This window comes from Urocitellus parryii, chromosome 8, assembly GCF_045843805.1.
Source record: "Urocitellus parryii isolate mUroPar1 chromosome 8, mUroPar1.hap1, whole genome shotgun sequence".
In the NCBI taxonomy this organism is placed as follows: domain Eukaryota; kingdom Metazoa; phylum Chordata; class Mammalia; order Rodentia; family Sciuridae; genus Urocitellus; species Urocitellus parryii.
In genome coordinates, this window is record NC_135538.1 from 45,346,229 (window position 1) to 45,370,591 (window position 24,363).

Genomic DNA, 24,363 nt, shown 5'->3' on the forward strand with positions numbered 1-24,363 from the left:
GCTATACAGCTATGGATGTCTGGGATCCCGTGCTGGCCACAGGGCCAGACATCTGCAGTCATGCTGATCCTGTGAAACCCTCGCTCTCCAATGTAGAGGTGCCTCCCATCCTTCTACCATCCTACCCTCCCAGGGAGCTGGGCAGCTGCCACACAGGACCCACAGAAAGACAAAGCACTTCTGCTTCCACCCCCTTCTTCATTCCTTAGAGCAATTCAAACTGACCAAGGGACTATTTAACTCAGTTAAAATAGATGTCTGGTTAGTGTTTTTGGTAAAAGAAAACCTTAAAAATAGCCACAAAAGAGAGAATTCTGAGTACCACTAAACATTTTATCTTGAGAACACTCCCAACTAAGAAAATTACTTCCTCCTTGTGATTTAGGCAAAATTGCTACATAACATAATAATGGGCTGGCCTACCTTGGAAGGTAATAATTCAATGGCTTTCTTTGGGTGGTAGAACTGGGAGATAGGAGCAAAGTCTTAGAGCCACAAAGACAAAGAAATCAATCTTTCTTTTAGCCTTTAGTTTAGCTAGCTAGCCATATGGTCCTGGGCATGTTACCTAATCTCTTTGTGCCTCAGTTTATCTGTAGAAAGAAATTAATAATATTTACCTGAGGATGGACGTGGGGGATTCTAGAAGATATATAAAAGGGTCAAGTGTGTGCCAAGCAGCATAATAGGGACTAAGTATGTTTATTTCCTTGATCATATACTCTGTTTTTAAAAGACAAATATAACTTTATACAGAAAAACTTTAAAGAGAAATAAAAAATTTAGTTGGCTTTACTGCTACAAATGAATTGCAATTCCTAGTGAAAAGTGTGTCTTGAAAACTCAAGAATCTAGAAATGCGGAGTGCAGCACCCTGAAGCCAAGCTCACCTATGCAACTACAGAAGTGGTTAATCTCATTCTTTTCCTCCTTTTTGTATATTTGGGAATACACATCAAAGTTGATGGAGAAACTTCCTGGTGTGGGAAGCTGCATTTATTTTCCAAGTCCTGCTTTGGAAGGATTTGCTCCCCTCTGTACTGCTGCCACCTCACCAAGGCAACAGGGATGAGCCTCCACTGCTCTGTCAGCAGGTGGAATTACCTGCTCATTTATTTTCCAGGCAAGGAGCTGCTTCTCCAAAGAGGCCAGTGTAGGAAAGTCATGTTTGGTCCTGCAGCAGCTGTCTCATATTTTACACTGAAGCTCTGACCCTCCCTCCCTCCGTGGCATCTGAAGGGAATCCCTGGCTAAGGAATTCCCTGGCAAGTGCCTCCCTGAGCCAGTTCACTTTAGATTATCAGAGGTTACTGAATTATCATTGTCCCCAGGGGACTTCAACATTCCCACAAGTGTCATTTTTCACATTTGTGCCAAACTCCAGTTAAAAAGTTACAACCAATTGTATGAAACCACCACCTTGACTCTGTCAGAATAATTCAACCATCATTAAAATAGGCATAATATTCCAAAAGATTAAAAAAAAAAACTTAGATGTTTATACCTTTCTGGGCTAGACAAGTTTAGACTTCTGAGTTGTCTTGGGGCTGGACTGGGTTTCTAGACTGTGAGGGAGGCACTAAGATCTAGGAAACTACTGGGCAAAAGGATGAAGATAGGTGGACAGTTGAGTGTGTTTGAGAAACTACCTATAGAGCTAATGGGTGACAGATTGGAGTTGAACGAATACAGAATTTTAAAAATATTCCTAAATGCAGAAGAACCTATATATAGAATTTTGTCTTTGTTTTCCAGTTGTCTAACTCCAAACCATCTTCTGGAGCTTAGGATTAAAGGTACTGCTGTTACTCGTGATTTCACACTCTGATACACTTACACCACATCTGGAAGCACAAAAAGCTAAATTTCAACAGTTACTTAGGAAAGTATCTTTTGCACTTTCTGTTCCCTTTCCCAGAAAACTCCTATGGAGTTCATTCCTTCACTTCATTCAAAACTCTGCTCAAATGTCCTCTTATTCGAGTGACCTTCGTGACCATGCCTTCTGATGTAGAACAGACAGGCTCAACATCACCATGGGATGCCTTATTTTTCTTACTCCCTGTTTTTCTTTCTCACCACCTGTCATATTATAGATGCTTTTATTTATTTCCTTCCTTCCTTTAGCTGCAAGTATAAGCTTCATGAGAGGAACTTTATTTTTTAACTGCTACATTTCATTTCTTTACAGTGTCTGAAACACATGGTCACTATTTGATAAACATTGGTAAAATGAATGAATGAACTGTAGACATTTTAGCCAAATGTCACACATCTCCAATTCTCTTTCCAGCAAGACTGAAACTCAAATGAAGCTTCTGAAATACACATCTCTTCATTGGATGTCCACTGTTGTTTGAGCTTATGAGCAAATACATCCATCTAATTTATCCCAAGAGTTTACTAAAAGCAAGTTTCTCTTTCTATCTTCCCAGGCTGTAATATTAATTAGCACATCATATTCCCTTCTCCCCAAATGTTCCATTCTCACAGAACACCAAGTCAGTTTTCTTACCATACTGATCTGAAGAACTGGTGAAGAGAAGATAGTCAGAAGCACAGGTCTGGGATTCGATATCCAAATCTCCCAACCTCAGAATTAGCCTCTTTCCTTTTGGGACTGTGATAGTCTTTTCGCAAACAGTGTGATTGGGGTAAGTTCCTGGATAATTCTTAGATGTCATTGTTCCACTATCCTGATAGGTCACTATGTGCCCACAGCCATCACCTGATAAAGAAAAAAAGATAAAAGACATAAATGCAATTAATTCTGAGAACTGGCAGAAACCAGTACAATTTTATTCCTTTATTTTTCTGAGAGAAGAAAAAGCTAATCAATGAAGATTGAATTATTAAACAGTATTTATCATTTTAGGTTATTTCATTTCTTACGTCTCAGTTTAGTCTTCTGAACACTGATGATCAAAATGTTTCATACAGTGTATTAGAATGGAAAGCTATTTTTTTTTCTTATCACATATCTACCCATCTGAATTTGTCCAGTAGGCCCTTGACATTGACTCATTTGTTAAGACACTCCAAAAACCAATGTCATAAAATAATTTGAAGCAGAAAAAAAAAGTTACTCATCTCAGACACTTGTGCTGATAAATGAAATATTATATATATGTGATGCCCCTGGTAGAATCCCAGGCTTACACCGAGAGGACTTGGTTTAGGTGCAAGTCACTTAACTGGAGAGTGAGCCTACTGGGCATTTCCTATTTATGTTTTATTTAATGACAGTCACAGATTTGAATGTTCCTGATAGACTCAGTATGTATCCTTAGAAAACATTAAGAATCTACTTGCCACATTCTAGACACACGTTGACTATTGGAGACCCAAAAATATCATAAGCTACCCCATGGACTAGAGTAAAATGGATGATAGTCATGCATTTGAAAAACTAATTTTAGGTGCCATGCACTCTCTACCAAGGGATCAATCAAAATGCCTAAGGGGACAAAGAAGAAAAAAGCAAGACAGACTCTGTTTCTGTGAATTATTAGTATTTCACTAAAACAAGAATTATTTTAAGACTATCTGAATAAGGAAGTCCATCAATTAACCAACAAGTTGTTCCAGTTGATTAGTGATCAAGTTAAATCGCACAAATAATCTAATGACATGTACAACCCATTGGGCTGCAAACATCCAGATTACAAAAAGCCTGCGGCTAGTGTGGTTTCACAATAACAGAGGAAGAATTTCTGACCTCAGCAGGAGTGAGGGAAAGTAGAAATCTGTTGAAGAAGGATCTCTTTAAGGTAGTGTAAGAAGGTCTCTCCATGCAAAGATCTGCCACAAAGAAGCCATAACTGGGAATCTGAAGGACCCAAAGAATCTCATTCCACCGTGCCTCTTCTCTAGCTAGAGGAGGTCCCATTTGGAGTTTTCCACTATTCCACTTCCTTCTTACTGAGGCTTCTAGCCCAAAGGGTAAACAGGACAAATAGTCAAAACAGCTATACAACTCCAGAATCTATCTGAACTCAGGAGTCAAAGCTGAGGAAGAGGATTCACCCTTTATCTAGAAACTTGGACAAAGATTCACCCATTATCCAGAAACTTGGACAAGGTTCTTGGCAGCTCCTGGATGGGGGAAGCAGAGTTAGTTCTAATGGAATGCCAGGAGAAAATATTGGAGAGACAGCTAAGATAAAACTACCATGAAATCTTGAGATCTAAAGAAGTAGTTGTGAAAGTTACATGGTAGGCAATAAAGACCTACAGAATTTTCTCAATAGGGAATTAAGGACAGGGTATTAGAAAAAAATGATCAATTGGTTGGATAATACTCCAGGAACTAGAAAGGAGAGAGAATTTTATTAGAAAAGCAGCAGGACTGAGAGTGGGCAAGGTGGGGAGGAAAGGAAAGAAAAATGGGAAATTCACAGACAAAATCAAGTCTCAAGCTTGGGCTGGTTATATAGAGAAAGACAAGAGGAAAAAAAATCCAAGTTTTGAGTGAAGAAAAATGATTGGAGCACTGATGCTAATACAGAAAAGAATTCCAGAAAGGAAGCAGGTCTGGGGCAAAGGTTGTAAGCTTGGTTGTAAAGTTTAAAATGACAACCAAATTCCCTGGGCTCTTGGGCAGTTGTCAGTAAGCACAAAATTGTTGAGACTTAAATGAATATTACACTAGAGAGAGGCATATTGTGTAGAAGCACATAGTGCATAGATCATTGATTTAAATTTTGAATTATTTTCCTTCCTTTAAAAGCTTTAATAATAAGTCAGGTGCAGTGATGTATGCCTGTAATCCCAGTTGGAATCACAAGTTCAAGGCCAGCCTTGGCAACTTAATGAGACTCTGTCTCAAAATAAAGAACAATGAAAAGGGCTGGGGATGTAAATTGGTGGTAGAGCATCTTTGGGCTCAATCCCCAGTATCAAACAAACAGACAAAGCCAAAAACCAAAGAAATTGCACTGACAGTTTCTCTTGGAAACTGGAAGACATGACAATCACATTCTCACAGTGCTAGTGAGATGGTGGCTGCCCCTTTTAAGGAAACAAACTGGATCTGGTAGTTCCCCACTGGATCCTTGTCACTTGCCCCACCACCACTGTAGGACTGATTTTTGAGCACACCGAGAAAGCAATCCTGGGGTAACTAGTATACAAACAACTGTGCACATACACATACACATAACTTCTCCAAGCCACCAAGATAGAGCCTGGCCAAACACTTGAACACCTTTTTCCTGTTAGAATTCTCCTCAATAAAAGAAGAAAAAGAAAACTTTTTAAAAGATACACAAGCTAATATAAAATGAGTAGCAATTATGTGACTCAAACTGTGTGAGGTTCTTGTATTCTAAATTTTATTTTTTAAAGGGTGACATGTCACAACAAAGGAACACCCCAGGGTGTCATTTTCATTCAATCCTATAATTCTACTTCTTTCCAACAACTTCTATTCTAAAACCCAAGAGGAAGCTTGTCACCCAGAGAGGCTGGCAGGATGAAGGAAGGTTTGTCTTTGACATCCCCATCCTTAACATCCCTATCCTTTGCCTGGGGACTTGGAGCTCCTTGGGAAAATTCCACTTTTCCATTAACTATCAGACTGAAACCCTATGAGTCTTTGTTCTGCCAAAAAACTGAATTTAAAAGTAATAAGAGTCCCAGTTTATCAAAAGGAAAACTGTCATCAAAAATGGAAGTTTCACTCTTGTTCATAGAATTAGACCATGGAGTTTCCTGTGACAAGCTTTAATGCAATATAGTTAAATGTGGGTCTTACTGCATCAGGAATTTTCATCCAGTTTTTCTTCTAATGATGTCCCAGGACTAGATAGAATATGCCAAATGAGAAAATGAAAAGTAGGGAGAGAAAATGTCTACCTTTTCATGTTCTAAATAAGACACATGTAAATGAAAAAACAAGAGAAGCACTGTTTCCATGATATGATCCTGACACTCAGGCAGCCTAAATCTCACAGTTAGACTCTTTAATTCAGAATCATGGACAAGGGAGTAGACGATATTTAAGAATCCATCAGCTCAAGTTCCTTATTTTGTACATCAATGTGAACATTCTGGTTGTGATATTGTAGTATGGTTTGCAAGATGTTACCATTTGGGGAAACTAGAAAAAGAGTATACAACATCTTTCTGTGTTAGTTCTTATAACTATATGTGATTATAATTATCTCAAAATAAAAAATATAACATGCTGAAAAAAATCTGGTTAAAAATTAAATGTTAAAAAAAAATCTGAGCTGGGCACAGTGGCACATGCCTGAATTTCTGCTACTTGGGAGGCTATGGCAGGAAGATGGCAAGTTCGAGCCTCATCAACTTAATGAGACCCTGTCTGAATACAAAAAGTTAAAAACAGGGCTGGGGGTGTAGCTTAGTAGGATAGGGCCTATAGTACTTAATTTTTTTTTTTTTTGAGCTTCTTGTTATCCTGTGTTTCTTCTATTTAAGTTGCTTTCATTAAATGAAGCATTTATACAAATTTTTATTGAAGAGATCTTTTTGAAATGAGAACCAATAAAGGAGGCAAATTTTATTCTAAAACCTCTATATACCAAATCCATTATCCCAGTTCCTTCCATTTGTCTAAGGAGCATGAAGCCCTGTGTCTGAAGAGGGCTCACAATACATGTTCCAGTTCAGAAATGAGAAAACAAAAGACAGATTGACTTTCTTTAAAGCTGGTGGGTTTTTCAAACATTTTAGTCTCACTGCTGTATTTGATTGAACAACACTTGTGTTTTTGTGTTAAATCTTGAAAAACACCTGAATTTCTGCCCTATCAGACCATCCCTTTTGATATTTTTACAACATTCTTCCATTAAAAGGGATAGCTCCTAGTGAGATGTAACTGACTCTGGCAATCTTATCCATAGATAATAAAACTATTTGGTAGCAGGTTGAACAACTTGAAAAACGGAGGGATGACACTTGCTATCATCTAAACTCACAGCCAGATCTCAGCATGACTACATGTGAGGAGACATATTATGTGTCTCCCTGGAGGATAAAATATACATCAATACCTATGAAGCACTCCTGCCCAAAAGCAAAACATGTGAATCAACAATAATTGATCTTGAATCTCATCGGTTTTTTTTCCAGTCTACAGGAAACACAAGGGATAGAAGCACAAATTTATTGATTCCAAGAAGATGCCATTAAAGCCAGGCATGGGACCACAAGTCTCTAACCCCAGTGACTAGGGAGGCTGAGGCAGAAGAAATGCAAGTGTGAGACCAGTCTGGGCAACTCAGTGAGATTCTGTCTAAATAAACAAATAAGCAAATAAGCCATTAGTTGAATCCAGGCTGTAGACATTCTGGGTGCAATTGACATTGTTTTCACCATATTGAATTATACGAAGAAACACACTTATCAAAGTGTTAATTTTAGATTAAAGGAGATTAAAGAGCCACAATAACCACATGAACCTTGTTTGAGTCCTAACTTGAAAAACTAACTTTATAAAACCTTTAAAAAGAGAATTGGCATATTAAATAATAAAATATCAGGAATAATAATTAATTTTATTAGTTGTGACAAGAGTATGGAGGTTATGTTAGAAAATGTCATTTTAACAGATGTCTACTGAGTTATATAGGGCTGAAATGACATGAGTACTGGGATTTGCCTTAAAATACTTAGCAAAAAAAGAGGACAGGCATTATAAATTATAAGATATGAGGACATGTTGATGGTTGCTGTAGCTGCATGGTGAGTAGCCACAGTGCTAAAAGAAATAATTTAAAAGTAATAAAAGTCAGTTTTTAAAGAAAAAAATAAAGCCATAGTTTTATGCTTAAGTTTTGTGCAGTGTAGGGAGGAAGACTGGTGGACAGAAAGCTGAAGTGATGCTGTTGTGCATAGTGACAGCTGGATTAAACTGCCACCTACTTACCTAACATCAAAAGGTGGGGGAATTGGGGGAGAGAAGAGGGAAGGAGGAAGTTTCGCCACAGGGAATTGTCTGCTCTTCAAAAGCAACTACTACACAATGTTTATCTTTTCCTTTCTTTGAACTATAATTTAATTGCCAAAACACATGGTGACTAAACTATGTATCATTTCCTCCTTGCCCCAGATTGAAAGCTCTCCACTTCAGAATATTTCAAGGGTGGTCCTTCCCTCCATGATGGGCCTGCATTCTGGCATTTGCTGAGGGTAGATGGTCTTCGAGTCGAAGCAACCACCTACAACTCACAAAAATAAAACTGGATGTATAAAATTTAGGTTTTAGAAAAAGCTGTAAGTTCTCATAAATATTTTACAACTCTCAAAGTGATCTGTACACAGAGTTAAGTATTTTATTTCTGAACATTTGGAAGCAATTTCATTAGAAAAGAACAAACTATAATATCACCAAGCAATGTGATATTAAGAAAATCCATCATGTTTTGGAAGAATATTAAAATTTAAAACAATATATAATACATGCATGGATATGTAATAAATGTGCTTAGTTAATAAATACTTTATTTCTATGGTATGAGTTAAAGGCAATTTTCATCTTATTACTTTTATTTTCTAAATTTTCTATAATACGAATCCATCTAAATCAGAAAAAAATAATATTATTAAAAACACCAAATTCATCAAATGCTCTTTGTAGCAATTAAAGCTACTTTCAGCATTAGTCTTATAATACAGACAGGAAAGAGGCTCCATAAACCAGGATGCTTAAACTGTCATTAAAAATGCATGCAACAAACAGCTCAGAATTTAGGATAATGGTAGTTTTTACTTCAAGGAGCCCATGGTCATGAGAGACATATTCACAAATAATTCTCAAGAGTAAAGTGGCAGGCACAAAGCCAGAGATATGGACTCAACATCTATTCTCCAAATAGCGAATATGCCTCTACCTATTAGCTTTTAACATCAGTAATTCAGGAGGTATGGGTATATAAACTATTTTCTAAATAAGCTTAAAATGAACCCTATATGCTTGTCTGAATGAGCCAACCTTTTATTTAGTCTACTCTAATTCAACCCACAAAGAAAGGAAAACAATAACTTCCTTAAAAGACTATTTCCTTTTGATAAGAAATCATGTTCCACTAACAGAAAAGCAAAATAAGATATAACTAGTATGGTCTCAGATCTGCAATACTAGAAAGCATGACTTAAGATTGAAAATAAAACTGAGTTTGCACTTGTAAGAAAATGATTTGGGTGAATTACCATGAATATTGCCAAATTATCTTTCTGATTGTTTACTAACTAGTCTCTAAACTATGACGGCAGTTTCAAACTTTTTTGATTATGAGCTATAGTTAGCATATAACCAAGTAAACACATATGCATACACATGCATAAACAACACATAAAAGTTGATGATACAATGCTTTTATTATATGTGAGGTACTGTCATATTCCCTCTTTTATTCCATTTCATTGTTTATTAAAAGAATTCTGGTTGTGCCTACTGAGTTGATTTCATTATTTACTACTGGGTTCCCACCAACAATTTGAAAAGAGCACTCTCTAAAATATCATAAGAGTGAAACCATTTTTTAGAAAAATGATTTCATTACAGTTGCATCCTCGCTTTTCTAAAGTTCAAGTCACAACAGGTCTGAAAACACACAATCATCCATATGTGGGTGTGAGAAAATTTCTTCCCATGTCTAAGATCAAGTGAGCTTTTGATGACTATAATCTTTTCAACCACAAAGGCGAGCTTGCAATTATTACAAAGGTCTTTGTCTGATGGTAAGGCAGACAGATTTCCCTAGGTATCATTAATTTCACTGCCAGCCATACTCTAAACTTTGCTCTTTTCCAATTTGTGCTTAACTTTATATTTTGGATGTTGCCACAAGAAATAGAAAAACAAAGGCAGAAGGGTCTCAGTGGCTATGTGAAAATAAAGAGAGGTAAAACAAAGTCGTGATGATAAAACAGAACAATTATTCAAAATCTTTAGTTTTCCTGAAAGGAAAAGACATAATACTACTATGCTGAAAATAAATCACAGCTAAATTGTGCAAAACTATTTTTGGTAATCTCTTTCAATCTTATTACATATAAAACAGATGCTAATGATATGACTAAAGATCTAATGAAGATGATAATAATTTTTCCTGAGCAGATAAAAGACATTTGAAAGTAAAAGGAAACACTAGAAACTTGTCAAAAGTCTCTTCAAAGGAAATTCTCAATTCCATGTTTCCTATAGCCATATTTATCACTGAAAAAAATCAAAACCTAATTCAGTATTACTCTTTAAGTTACTATAAGTACAATCAATGAACATTCTGTAGTTCTTGGTCATTCTCCAGTTTCATGACTTCCACCAGAAATTAAGGATGTTGTGGGAGTGTCTGAACACCTATCATTTTCTTATTTTGTAAATTATTTCCCTATGCTTTGGAGGTGACAGAGAACTACAATCCTTGGTTCTGGCACAGCGTTGCCCAATACTGACTGTGTGGCCTTAGGTGAGTCTTTTCACTTCTCTAAGCTTTAACTTCATGTGTAATATGCAGACAATGGAAGTGCCCAACTCACAGCATTATCATGGGCATTAAAAGAAACAGAGGCACAGAGACAACCATATGTAAAGAATTTAATGTGTGTGTGTGTGTGTGTGTGTGTGTGTGTGTGTGTGTGTGTTTGTACCAGGGATTGAACCCAGGGGTGCTTAACCACATCCCCAACCTTATTTATTTATTTATTAAATTTGGGACAAGGTGTTACTAAGTTGCTTTTAAGTTGCTGAGGCTGACCTTGAACTTGTATCCTCCTGCCTCAGCCTCCTGAGTGCTGAAATCACAGGCATGCATCACTGTGCTGGGTGAATTTCATGTATTTTAAATTGCTATTAGTATTATTTCAACATACTACAAATATTAGAATATAAAGAATCTTGCTTTGAATGAGCTGATTTTGCCCAAATTCCATCACTCATTGGTTGTATGATCTTAAGAAGTTACCCATTTTGTTTGTTATCCATTTTCCTCATCTTTGAAATTACCAACCTTAATAGGGTGTTGGTAAAGATAAATGAGGCTGGATGTGCTCAATGCTTTAAACTGCTGAGAAAATCTAAAAGTCTAATAAGAATGCATTCTCCAACAGTAATATAATGCCCAATTCCTGCTAGTCAGCATATCCTTGAGTACTAGTACCACAAGTCCTTGAGAAGTATAAGGAAGTTGTTCCCTTTTCCCCAAAAAGGAGCCGTATGGTAAATGAATAAACTTGCTTCCTCCACCACAGTGCATCTCAAAGCCCTAGCAGTGCACAGTGAAGCTCCAATAGGGGAGGAGGTCAGCTTGCAGTATTTCCCAGGAGGCTCCTTCCTCATCAGGCATCTCCTGGGAGTAGGAACAGATTGGTGAACTTCTGCACTAGGCTCTGACAAGTGGGACTCACAGAGAGATCCCAGAATGGGGCTTCTGAGGTTCTAGATCCAGCATGGAGAAGTGGACTTCAGCTTTTAGAGTTCTAAAAATGACACTGCAATTGTACTATGTGATTTGATATTCAAAAGCAAGAGTTTCCACACTGTGACTAGGTGACAAGCGCTTTGGAGGCACTGACAACAAATTAGATGCATTGGTTAAAAAGAAGTTTCTTAATTTCACAGATAAACATTTAGGAAAAAGAACTTGTTTATGCAGCAAAAAAAAAAATGTCTAAGACAACTATGTTGAATAGATGCTCAGAATAAGGAAGTCAGAGAAAAGTGGCCACTGACCTTTACTAATAATGTCAGGATATTGACGTAACGTCCAAACTGCTGATTCTTAAGTTGAAGATAAATTCAGAAGTCTTTCCTGACTCTACAACATGTTGTGTTTTCTAATCTTGGTTTCATGTTAAACATGGATCCACCAATACTCAGATAAAGACACTGACACTGTCTTTTCTGTCTGAAGTCAGAAAATACAATTTACTAAATACCAAGTTATATCAGTTATAGAAATTAAATTGGTAAACATCTTCCCTTCACACACATGTGTTTTCACTTTCACACTTATTGTTTTAAAAAAAAATCATTAAGAACCAAAAAGTTAGTGGAATGGGAGGAAAATTATAAAATTAATTTTGAGAGGGTCTTTGCCAAGAATTAGCATTTATCATGCATTTATTGTAAAAGGTAACACCTACAGATTATTCTGGGGGCTTTTTATGTTATCTTGATCTTTATAATCATAATTGATGGGTGATATTGATACTTTTTAAAAAATATCACATATATATATATACACACAGAGATACATACATATAGACAGTGATATCTTAGACAGCAAAGTGTATATCCTATAGCTTATAAGACAGGACATTTCCAATGCAACAAATTGAAGCCTTACACACCCTTTCTTCACCATGTGTCCCTCGGAGTCTCCCTATTCTACATGTGAAGAAATGGAGGCTCTGAGAGGCAGAATAACTCAGCCTTTGTGGCTGAGCTGAGATCTGAGCCTGCCTGGTCTGACTTCAGAGACAGTGGGACAGAATCACCCAGCTCAAAGGTCAGGAAACTGAGGCAGATAGATTTAGAGCACTGCCCAAGCTTATATTACTGCTGAGCAGCACAACTGGTCTTCAAGCCAACAATACATTCCATTATTTGCAGTTATATAATTTTTATCTCAAAATTAACTTGAGGAAAATAGTCATGTTTAATTCAAGGTTTCTTATAAAACTTATATGAGAAATCCCATCACTGTCTTTTTAATTATTTAAGTACTCTTCACTAGACTATTAAGGGAACAGCCTAATGAGAGGTGACTATTTCACCTCCAACAAAGATTGTTCACTTTGCTTAGCACTGCTGTGGCTCCTAAAAGATGCTCTGTAAATGAAGCTGTCAGTAGATCAAAGTGCTGCTTCCCAAACTTCATTCTGCACATTGAGCACCTTGAGATCTTATGCAGGGCCTGGAAATTCTGCATTTCTGAAAAGCTCTTGGTAATTACTATTCTGCTGGTCCCTGTAAGGTATACTCTGAGTAGGAAAAAACTAAAAAAGTCCTCAATATTGATTTGAATCTTGAGGTGAATCTTTTTTTTTTTTTTAAAGACACTCACAAGGGAGAGATCATCATATTTTTTAAAATATTTTTTATATTTTTAGTAGATGTTCACAATACCTTTATTTTGTTTATTTAGTGTTTTTATGTGGTGCTGGGGAACGAACCCAGTGCCTATGTGTGCTAAGCAAGCGCTCTCCCACTGAGCCACAGCCCCAGCCCCTTGAGGTGAATCTTTTTAAAAGTAAGATGTCCTTGATATATCAGTTTTATATTTTATTTTAACATCTCTTCCTAAAATTGGAATACATCTGCTTTTCAATTTTCCAATATTTATTTTCATTCTAGATTTCATTTATAAGTCCAAATCAGGCAATAATAAGATCCAGGATCTATATTTAAGCAAGGGTGGCATTTATGACACCTGGACAAGAACGTCAATTTAAGGAATTACTTGAGTGTACTGTGGAAAATACACAAGAAATGAAATGAGAAGGTTTGTAGGCACATAAGTGTATGTACTATAAATAAGAAAAGTGTCATCAATATTTACTAGTCAGAAAATAGCAAATCTTAGTAGGGAAAGAGAGCATATATAATAAGGTATGAAATACAAGTTGAGAAGAAAAAAATAAACTAAATTAAACTCATATCACATTCCACAGCCTGGAAAACAACTGTTTTTGCACATTCTGTATTCTATGCTGCTGAATTTATTACAATGTGATAGAAGCAAATAAATTAGCTACAATTGGAAGTTTCAAATGTGTTATTGTTTCTGCAGCAAATGTGATCATCGCTGAGAAAAACCAAAGACTATTAACTTAAAACTTGATTGCATAAGCAGGGCATGATGGCACATGTCTACAATTCCAGTGACTTGAGAGGATGAGGCAGGAGGATCACAAGTTCAAAGCCAGCCCCAGCAACTTAGCGCAGCCTGAAGCAACTCAGTGAGACTCTGTCTCAAAATAAAAAATAAAAAGGGCTGAGGATGTAGCTCAGTGGTTAAGCACCCCAGGGTTCAATCCCTGGTACCAAAAACAACTTTATTGCATAAATAATGCTCTGACACTGTTCCTCCAAGACTTGTTTTCTTTCTTTTAGTTAATTAATTTTACTATATATCTATTTATTTATTTATTTATTAATGCTGGGGATAGAACCCTGGGCCTCAGGTATGTCATATCTTTGAGCTACATCTCCAATAAAACCTCTTTTCTTTAACTTGCTCTCCCCTGGACATGAGCATGCAATAGGCTTCTTTATGTGATGAGCAAGTGACCATATTAAGAATTAAAATTCACGGGGCTGGGGATGTGGCTCAGGCGGTGGCGCGCTCGCCTGGCATGCGTGCGGCCCGGGTTCGATCCTCAGCACCACATACAAACAAAGATGTTGTGTCTGTCAATAACTAAAAAATAAAGAAATATTTAAAAAAAAAAAAAAAGAATTAAAATTCACAGAGTCCGCACCTGCACACATGAAGTGAATATGCCTGGGAGAAATGATTCAAGCTTTCTGGATCTCAGTTCCCTTAATATTCTTAGAATTGTTGGGACTAAATTAGATATTTTTAAAAACCACACATATAATAAATCTAGATGCATATGAAGACAGGGGTTTGAAAATTTATTCCATGGGTTGGGGTTGTAGCTCACTGGTTGAGTGCTTGCCTAACATACATGAGGCACTGGGTTTGATCCTCAGCACCACATAAAAATAAGTAAATAAATAAAATAAAGATTTAAAAAAATGTATCTCCATGGATAAGCCAACAAGTGGACAAGCAAAAAATAAAAATAAGTAAATAAATAAAATAAAGATTTAAAAAAATGTATCTCCATGGACAAGCAACCACAAGTGACTGCACATTTGAAGCCATTGAATGAAATGTTGATGGAGAAGTAGTTTAACTAGAAAACTATCATTCTACAAAGTATTTGCAGGTCTTCAGGAGAAAAGGCAACAATATAATGGAGGAATCAAACTGTCACTTCCTAAAATCATGGATCATTCTCAGCACCATTAAAAATATGACAACAACAACAAAAATAATATGTGCATCTTATTTTAATTAGAAGTGCTTGGCATGTTTACCTCAATCTAATTAAGACTTTAAGTCTAACTTCAGGTTTTTCAGAAAAAATATAGGGGATAATGACCAATGACAAGAAAGCAGTCAGTATAATTAGAATGTGAGCTGTGTCATAGGACAGGGAAGCTGGCTTCCTCACAGGAAAAGAAAGGACATGTGGGTGAGGGTCAGTGGAAGACTGAAAATGATTCAAGAGATAGGATAACTAATTGCAATTTGAGACCTTCCTTGTACAAATCAAAGGTATAAAAGATGATGCTTAGGAAACGGGAAATTTGAATAGGACTTGACATAATGTAAATTCAGTATTCTTCAGTGTGCTCATGGCATTGCAGTTATGTAAGAAAATGTTTAAAGATGTAAATGAAATATTTAAGGAGCCAGGTACAGAGGCACATGCCTGTCATCCCAGCTACTTAGCTTGGGCAACTTGGTAAGAGCCTGTCTCAAAGTAAAAAATAAAAAGTTCTGGGGATATAGCTCAGTGGTAGAGGGTCCCTGGGTTTGATCCCTAGTACTGCAGGAAAAAAAAAAAAAGGATAAAAATGTTATAAATTTTTTCATAGAATTTTAGTTTCTTCATAATAGACTTTGAGGTCTCGAAAGATTTTTAGACTCTGCTGAGCTAGTTGTGACAGCAGGTACAGAGCCATTTCTCTACCTTTAGGTTTAGGTCATCTCCTATTTAACTCGTTGGCTTTCCAAGGGGCTAGCAGAAAATTGAAAAAAGGCAAATCTCGGTTCATTTTATTCTCATAACAAGCAGTCTCCATTCTAAAGTCCCTGAAGTAGGAGCAATTCAATACATAAATCTCATGTTCCGGTGATACCATGGGCTATTAAGTCTCCCCCGTTTACTCCTTGAACTGAAATCAACCATGTTTCAATCTGAGTTGAACTTGCTTTTGTGAGACTCAATAAAAGGACTGAATTAAATCCACTCAACCATTTAAAAATTAAATGGCAAACACAGAAATGTTTGCCTATTTCCCCTGTAGAAAATTTTATGCACTGGTAATTCAAACTTAACTGGACTTTAAAGTTTTAATATCCTTTTCTCTTGTTCTTCATCAGAAATAATAATGAAAACTCTTTTTTTTGGTTCAAAAATACAGTGCTTCATAAAAAGTAATTTACATACAAGTTTTAGGTACATCCACTAAGCATGCTCAATTGCAAAATCGAGCCATATAATACTAATTTGCAAGGATTTTCATTTTGTGATGAAAGAGAACAAAAACTGTGTTCTTTCTCCTTGCAGTAAGATGTAAATATGGTAGGCAGTGAATAAAAAGGCTATAATAGTGGTTATAATTTGAGTTGAAAATGCTGAATATAAAACCAAGTGTGGTTCTCAGACTTCAAATAGTCTAATATTTGACATTCAACCCCTTTAATATAAATTAAGAATCTCATCTAAAAAGGATTAAGAAATATACCTTACCTTTTTTTGATGCTTAATATATTTAAAGTTATGTATTTTTCTCAAATAAAGTATGGATGAGCAAATTACTTCTAACTTCATAAGGAAGGAAGAGTTATTTGTATAATACAAAGACAAAACTCTTGACAAGATTCATAGCTGATGTGTCAGTCAAGATGAAAATTCTCCTTTCCAATTGGATATTAGTAGGAAGCAGTAAATGACTTTGAAATAAATCTTTTGGTTTAGCTAAAAGCAAATTATAAAAATAAATATCTGTAGAATTTTTCCAAGTATTATGGTTAGAATCTTTTTATAAGTTAGTTTGAAAGAAACAGAGCATAAAAGCATGTACACCTGTATAATTTAATGAACAAATTCATTAAATAATAGCAAACAAAAATACGATAAAAAATGTGCAGAGTATATAGTAGATTGGGTATCCACGTATTATGGCTGTTGTTTATATTTTACACATACTTTATAAATAATTTCATGTCCATCTGATATTTAATAAAAATAAATAGTAGACAATAAACAGTGTATAAGTGTGTGCACACATATCTGACAACTTGGGTTAACACAGTACAAACATCACAAATGCCTAAATAGTGCCTCTAAATGATCACTGAGGTGAAACAGGTCCCTGCTGTCCTATACTCATTGCAGATCTTAGGGGTACACTGACTTACCTGGTCCAGATCAGTGTGCTACCTGCTCTTTTATTCTCACAACTGCAGGCACCTAACTCATGGCATTTTGCAGTTGATGCCCAAAAGAGACTTCAGAGATTCTCAACCCTTTTCAGAGTTGGAATTCACTTATTTTCTTGAATACATGTGCAATGTTCTCTGAGGTTTCATAATAGACCTATATATAATGTCTGTTGAAATTGAACAGTGTATATTAGCCTTTAGCTCATTTTTTCAAACCTCAGCCACAACATGACTGCCTCAGCAAATGCTAACTCAGGATACAGCTTTTGGGAGCCTGTTCTCCACCAGGCACTGTACTGGGTGCTAGTGGTAAAGTAAGAGACTCCTACTCAGATGGACATGGTGGCGCATGCCTGTGATCCCAGCAGCTTGGGAAGCTGAGACAGGAGGATGAGAATTCAAAGCCAGCCTCAGCAATTTAGCAAGGCCCTAAGCAACTCAGCAAGACCTTGGCTCTAAATAAAATATACAAAAAGGGCTGGGAATGTGGCTCAGTGGTTAAGTGCCTCTGGATTCAATCCCCAGTACCTCCCTTCCCCCCCAAAAGAGGCTCTTTCTCACTTTTGCTCTCATGAATTTGAGAGAATCCCTCAATCCCTCTCTAATCTCCAAACAATCCCTCCTCTTCAAACCTGCTAAAAGGCAAATTTGGTAGTTGGTTCAGTGTACCAGGGCTTACAGTTTCAACTTCATTTTCACATTGGGTTAGAAATCACCAAATGTTCCACCCTACCCCCAATCAAGTAAGTTTCCTCTACCCCACAAGGCAAACAATTACTTCTTAAAAATATATACAAAGCAGAGAATGAACATCTGGAACATGACAACAACATGACTCTTCAGTTGCAAAAGTACAAAATTACTTCACAGTCTAATGAGGAAAAGAAAGAAAGAAAGAAAGAAAGAGAGAGAGGGGGGGGGGAGGGAGGGAGGGAGGGAGGAAGGAAAGAAGACCTGAAATTCTAAAAAAAATAGTTTTCTTTGCACCCCAAATGCCAGACTTCTCATACAACCAGAATGAGTTTCTCTATTTTAAATCCATACTCTCAGACGTTTTACTTACAAACAACAGTTGAATTAGACACACAGTTTCATTATTTTGCTGCTTCCAGGATTTAATTCTCAATGAGTCAGGTCTGAGTCTTCAATGGAGCAAGGACTGTTTCACTGGGTCCTCGCCCCTTGAGCACTCTTCCCCACTGAGCACCCAAAGATGCAGGCTGCTGTTCAAGGCACAGACCTCCTCGTGGACCTTATATTCTAGTAGGGGGAAGATGGTTCAATGAAAGTGTAAATGACATAGTCTATTGGAAGAGGTTTTGTGCTCTAGAAAAAAACTGAAAGAAGAGAAGGGGAAGATGGTGTTCTGGGAATGGAGGGAGGGTTTCATGTGGTTAAGGAAAGTTCTCTCTAAGAGGCAACTTATGGACAAAGACTCAAGGAGGAGGGAGCCATGTGGATATTCGGGGGAAGACTGGTTCAGGCACAGGGAACAACCTCTGTAAAGACCCCAAGGGTAGACGGGTGCCTGACACCTTGGAGAAACAGCAAGAAAGCCAGTATGGCTGGACAGTCCTGAATATGTGGGAGCATGACAGGGAATAAGATAAGAGAGGTGGCAGAGGAGGCAGAAGCCCTAATATTTTTCAAACTAATAGTAATAAACAGTAATGCTGAGTAAGGTAGTTGAAATTTTTGAGCTTTAAATATATACTAATTGCAATACCAGACAGGTTATGTGCAATATTTCCTTAACAAAGAAAACAATCTATTGCTCTAATATGTATAGAGTTCACTCTAAGCTTTAGGAAACACAAAGAGACAAATCCCAAACTCTCTATAGGATGTACTGCCATGACCAAGCTTTCTTTTATTTTCTGCCTTAACCTGATCAAACCTTTGTCATAGTCTGCAATTAATTAAACTTCCCCATGCATCTTAAAAATAAAAACATAATTTCTCATAAATGTCAGAAGTTTTACTTATTTCCAGGTTGTAGGGGTTCCCACCCCCCACCCCACCCCACCCCCGCTGCTGGCGGGAGGGTTTCAAGTCTGTCTCAGTACTACAAGGTTAAAGGGCTTAAATTATGAGATGAAAAGTTAATAAATACAGTACAGGGCATGATTCAGAGTTCAAATCCTGCTTTAATAACATGCTTTGAGCTCTCTTGCTTCCGTATAACATCTCTCCCTCTCTCCTTCCCTTTTCCCCTTATACCATGAACAAAAAAATTCCTTTGACTTGTTCACTGAATCCTTTAACATAATGTCTTTCTTAATGTTTCTGAGTGTTGCAAATTATGTCTACTAAAACCAAGAGACATGGTACATATTGTCCTGCTGGCACATTCTCTCCTTTCTGCTATACTTCATTTAAAAGGCATCCTTACATGTAGAAATAAGCATGCAAGAGAGCTGGGCTTGAAAAATTAATTAGTGGACACTGCAAACATACCTTCATAAAGAACTTTGGTAGGCTCTTTACTACTTAGTTTGTACTAACTAGGAAATGGTCTAAAAATATCTCCTGAACACAAAGAGGGTGTTCAGTTCAACTCAAGAAATATTTGTCGAGTGCCTCTGTCAGAGGCTAGAAAGACAAAGATGACAGTCCCAGTCACTGCCTTAAGGAACTCAGAAGACTCCTGGGCTGACTGAATCTCAGACTTTTTCCTAGACAGATAAGATCAGGGAAAGTCTGGGGGGAGTGTATACACTAGTGTAGAAGGTGCCAGAATAAACTTGTACTTACTTTTTAAAAAGCCACTCACCTAAAACATCAGATATCAGTGGAACCCATGTCTAACCACACATATATGACTGAAGACTGAAGAGCAGACCCTCTAAGAGTAACAAATGAGCAATTGTAAGCATCCAGGTTTTCAACTGACACTTAAAAGTTTCTTCAGAGGTCAACTGATTATTTTTATTTTCCCCTCACTACTTAAATCAAAAGAAGGAAATTCTTATACCCATTTGCAAATATTTTTGTAAAGAAAGAATTAGAGATTTTTAGTTTGTGCAAATACAACAAAATAATTAAGGATATTTTATTCTACAAAACTTACATGAAGGTAGTAAAGCAGGACTAAACCCAATCCTATGGATTTATACAAATTGAATCAAAACTAGTGATCAATTTATATGTCATATTATGGAAGGTCAAAAATCACGTGAAATAGTCTATGCAAATATCTAATTTTACTTAAGTGGGTCCAGAAGAACAGTGTGAAAGATTAAGCTGAAGTCAGCCCACATTGTTCACCAAGTGCCTAGGGCTTAGCAGACAGAGAACACCAGAAGGGATGGACACTTTGTAAATAAATTCAACAAAAGCATGATCTATATCAAGTAGCAGTCACACAAAGAAACCAGCATAACTTCATAGGGTCACCAGACCCTAACAAACATGCAAAAATTCAAAATAATTTCATTGATTAGGCTTATAAATGTTTGAGTTAAATTATGACATTTGTTTCCTGAAACATAACAAATGAATAAAAGTCTAATATTATCTATTACACAAATGGTAGCCCTTCAGCCATCCCAACCCTAACATTTGAAAATGTTTCCGCCATCTCAAAGGTGATTTGAATCAGAATTACCTGGGGGAACTTTGTGAAATTGCAAATTCCCAAGCCCCACCTTCTAGAAATCTGATTTAAAATAAGGGACAGAGGCTTTTTAAAGCCTCCAGAGAGATTAATTATCAGATAGGTTGGGGAGCCTGAAGAACCAAGAAGCCTCACATTAAGTTGAATCCATGAACAAGAAAAGTAAAATACAAAAAAAGATATATGTTGTTTTTTTTTCCTCACAAGAAATAGGCTATTACATTAAAGCTACCCTCTGCTAAACAATGAGAGACCTGATATCATGTATGACCACCATTCAACTACATGCCAGTAGCATACCTCAACTTTTAGTGGGTATGCATGCTTAAACTTATGAACACTTGAAAAAATACATGACCAAGTGCTAGTCTGAAAAATCACAGATGTAAAAAATAAAATTAAAAAAATAAAAACAGAACAAAACAACAAACAAAACCCCAAACAACAAAACACTGACTATGCCTCTTTGCTTAAATAAGAGATTTTTCTTTCTATACTGAAGATGTTTTTCAGTAAAGGACCCAAATACAAGCTTTACTTTTTTTTTTTTTTTTTTTTTTTTTTAGGTGCTGAGGATGGGACCCAGGGTTCCTGGCATACTAAGCAGCTGCTCTACCACTGAGGTACATCCTCAGTTCTAACTTTACCTTTTTTGCGTGACTACATACCTACATCTTTACTGTCTTAAAAAAATTCCTAACTATATAGAATGTTTTGCAAAAACCCAAAAGACAATATTCTCTTCCATCAATCTTTGACAATAAAGTCTCAAACTTAAAGCTCAGTAAGAATCTAAACAATCACACTTCCCAGAGAACTGTTCTACACTGTTCCCAGTTAACAGCCTGGATGGCCACATGGAAAGAAAAGTGATAGCTTTGGCCAGATTAGTGTGGAGACATACTTTTGGATAAATTGGTAAAAATGTACAGTATAAAAGATACATTTTCAAACAGTGACCTGAAAAAAAAAACCTCTAATAGTTCAAATGTCCATTGTAAAAATCCTGTATATTTAATAAAACTTTACATATTTATTACACATTTTACCATATGCTAGTATTGTGTTATGGTGACTGTCAACAAAGTAACTTTGGGGTTAGTCTTTTGACAAATTGGTATGCAAGAAAACTCAGGAACCACTACCTACTGGAATGGATGGATGATTTAGTGAAAAAGTGCCAGCATTTGGTTTAGCTTTGAAATTTGTTTCACCAAAAAGCACAGTGGTGACGGGAGCTGTCAACTATTCTGCATAGACTACCTGCTGCTAAATAACCTGTTATACAGGGGCAAAAGCAGGGGAGGAGAGAAAAAAAACAAAAGCTGGAAAAAAAAAAAAACTTGACAGAAAGCTGGCCCGTCTATCAAAAAAGAACTAATTAGGGAGGATTAATGAAGTAGAGCCACCTAGGGCTGGTAACTAGTTTCCGGCTTCAGTCTGGTAGACAGAGAGAAGGTAAACTCGGTTGTGGGTTAATGAGTTCCAATTTGAAGTCAGGTCTGGAGAAAAGGTAGTCTGGTCAAGAGGTGACACTCGCAAATACCCTAGAAGGATCTCGTGAGGAGAAACGGTCTGGCCGCCTGCTCGGAGGTCTACCTGGGGGCGGGATGGGGGGGGTGTACCCTCCCCAACCTTTCAGCAGGAGCACACAAACGCGCACGCCAGGATTCCAGCGCCGCGCGGGAGGAGCGGCATTGGGAGGGCCCAGCCGCCCAGCCTGAGCAGTTGTTCAAAAGGAGACTGGAGAGAACCGACCCTGCACAGACTGTCCCCTAAGGCGACCCCTGGGCCATGTCACTTCTCACCGGGCCGGCAGAGTCAGAAAGTCTGGAAACTGTGATCTAGGCTGGTAGACAGGAAGGAGAAAGTGGAGAGGCGCCAAGTTGATTTTCTTGTTTGGTAGGGAAGGAAGGAGTTTGTGGGGGAGCGATCGGAATGCAGTAACTTATTTTACCCCGGAGCCGCGGCCTGGCAGAGCCAGCGCCAACAGTGTAGGCAGCCAGCCCGACTTCCTCCCGCGCTGGGTCTCTGGGGCCGGGCCTGCCCCGCAGCCCGCCCGCAGCGCCCAGGGTCCCCCTGTCCGCCAGACGCGCTCTACTCACCGAGCTCCTCCGCCTGCAGCCAGAGCGGGGCGCAGACAGCGAGCAGCAGGGCCAGGAGGCCGGGTCCTGGAGCCGCAGCCAGCGCGCCGCCGCCACCGCCGCGGGCGCGGGGCACCATAGCCCCTCCGGGAGCCAGCTTGGCAGGCTCGTCCTCCCTTCGACGGGCCCTGCGCCGCCGCTGCCCCGGCCGGGCCGCCTCCTCCGTGGCCCAGCGCGGCGCCTGGATGGGGCGCAGCCGCTGCCCGGCACCGAATCCCATTGGGGCGGCCCAGCGCCCAGTCGGGCGGGGGCGTCTCCGGTCCCGCCCCGCCCTGCCCCGCCCCGCGCTGCGCTCGGGCCCCCAGAAGAGGGAGTCGTATTCCCAGGCGGTGACCCGAGGCGGGATCGGGGCTCCCCTCAGGGGAGCTCCCTTCTTCGCTCCCCCGCCTTGCCAGGGCTCCACCTGTTCCATCACACGTGAACCTGGGAACCAGAAGAACGCCAGGTGGAAAGACCAGTCCAAAGCCTAGATGTGCGGTCATATTCCACAGTGTCTGAGCGCGTGGCAGGCGCTGCAGCAGAGACCCTTATCCTTCATGACTTTGCCAACTCTGTGGGGGTGGCATGCCAGTGATAGCAACACTGGAGGACCTGAAATAGTTTGATGACAGGATGTTGATGGTGGCAAGCAAAATCTAATTTAAGTCTCCCTATTCATTCATTAATTCATTCATTCATTACCTTCATTCAAAGTTATTCAAAGTTCAGGCAGTGTGCTAAGTCCAGGTGGCTCTTGCAGACATTTAAAATGATAAGGCAAGCACAAATGGCATTAAGTGACACGAAGGGTGTTCTGGTAGCACATTTAGGGAAATCTAATTAGATGAATGGTGAAGGGACTACGGGGCGGGGTGGGGGTGGGGGTCTGAAAGAAAAGACCTCGCACTAAGTGGCATCTAGGCTAAGACTTGGGGAACCCTTGCGACTTGGAAAAGCAGAACTTGGAGGGCAGAAGTAAGTAATGGGCAGGGTGTTCAAGGACTTAGGGAAGAACAGGCTGAGGGAGCGAGTGAACACGTGGGTGTATGGCCAGAGGTGAAAGTCAGTGTACAGTGTCGGGTCTAAAACTTGAAGCTCCAGGCAGGCCACGAAAAGGATTTTTAACTTGATGCTCGGTAGCCACCGAAGATTCAGACAGAGCAGTGACACGGTTTGATTCACTGGGTTGTGACTGACAAAGGCTTGGGAAGGCATCTTGGAAGAGTGAATTACAAGCCCATTACCGATTAGTTGAATGGGGGTAGTAACAGTGTAAATGGACGAGGGGCGTTTAAATACTCATTTTAAGGACTCTGATTTCCCTAAACTTCTGTTGGTCTCTCAGCACTTCCCCACTGCGCAAATTCGTAAACTTTGCACCGCCGGGTGGTGTGCTGGGGTGGTTACACCT

The 24,363-nt window shown here is 38.5% G+C and overlaps 1 protein-coding gene across 1 annotated transcript in view; it reads right to left on the reverse strand.

The window, feature by feature from the left end:
- Nucleotides 1–23,132, reverse strand: part of Dcbld1 (discoidin, CUB and LCCL domain containing 1) — a 59,565-nt gene extending 36,433 nt beyond the window's left edge. Inside the window, exons 1-2 of the mRNA XM_026394098.1 lie at nucleotides 22,935–23,132; nucleotides 2,516–2,728 (exon numbers count right to left, since the gene is read on the reverse strand). Of these exons, the coding sequence (XP_026249883.1) occupies nucleotides 2,516–2,728; nucleotides 22,935–23,052 (331 nt within the window). The 5' untranslated portion in view covers nucleotides 23,053–23,132. The remainder of the gene's footprint in view (nucleotides 1–2,515; nucleotides 2,729–22,934) is intronic.
- Between the last annotated feature and the right edge of the window lie 1,231 nt (nucleotides 23,133–24,363).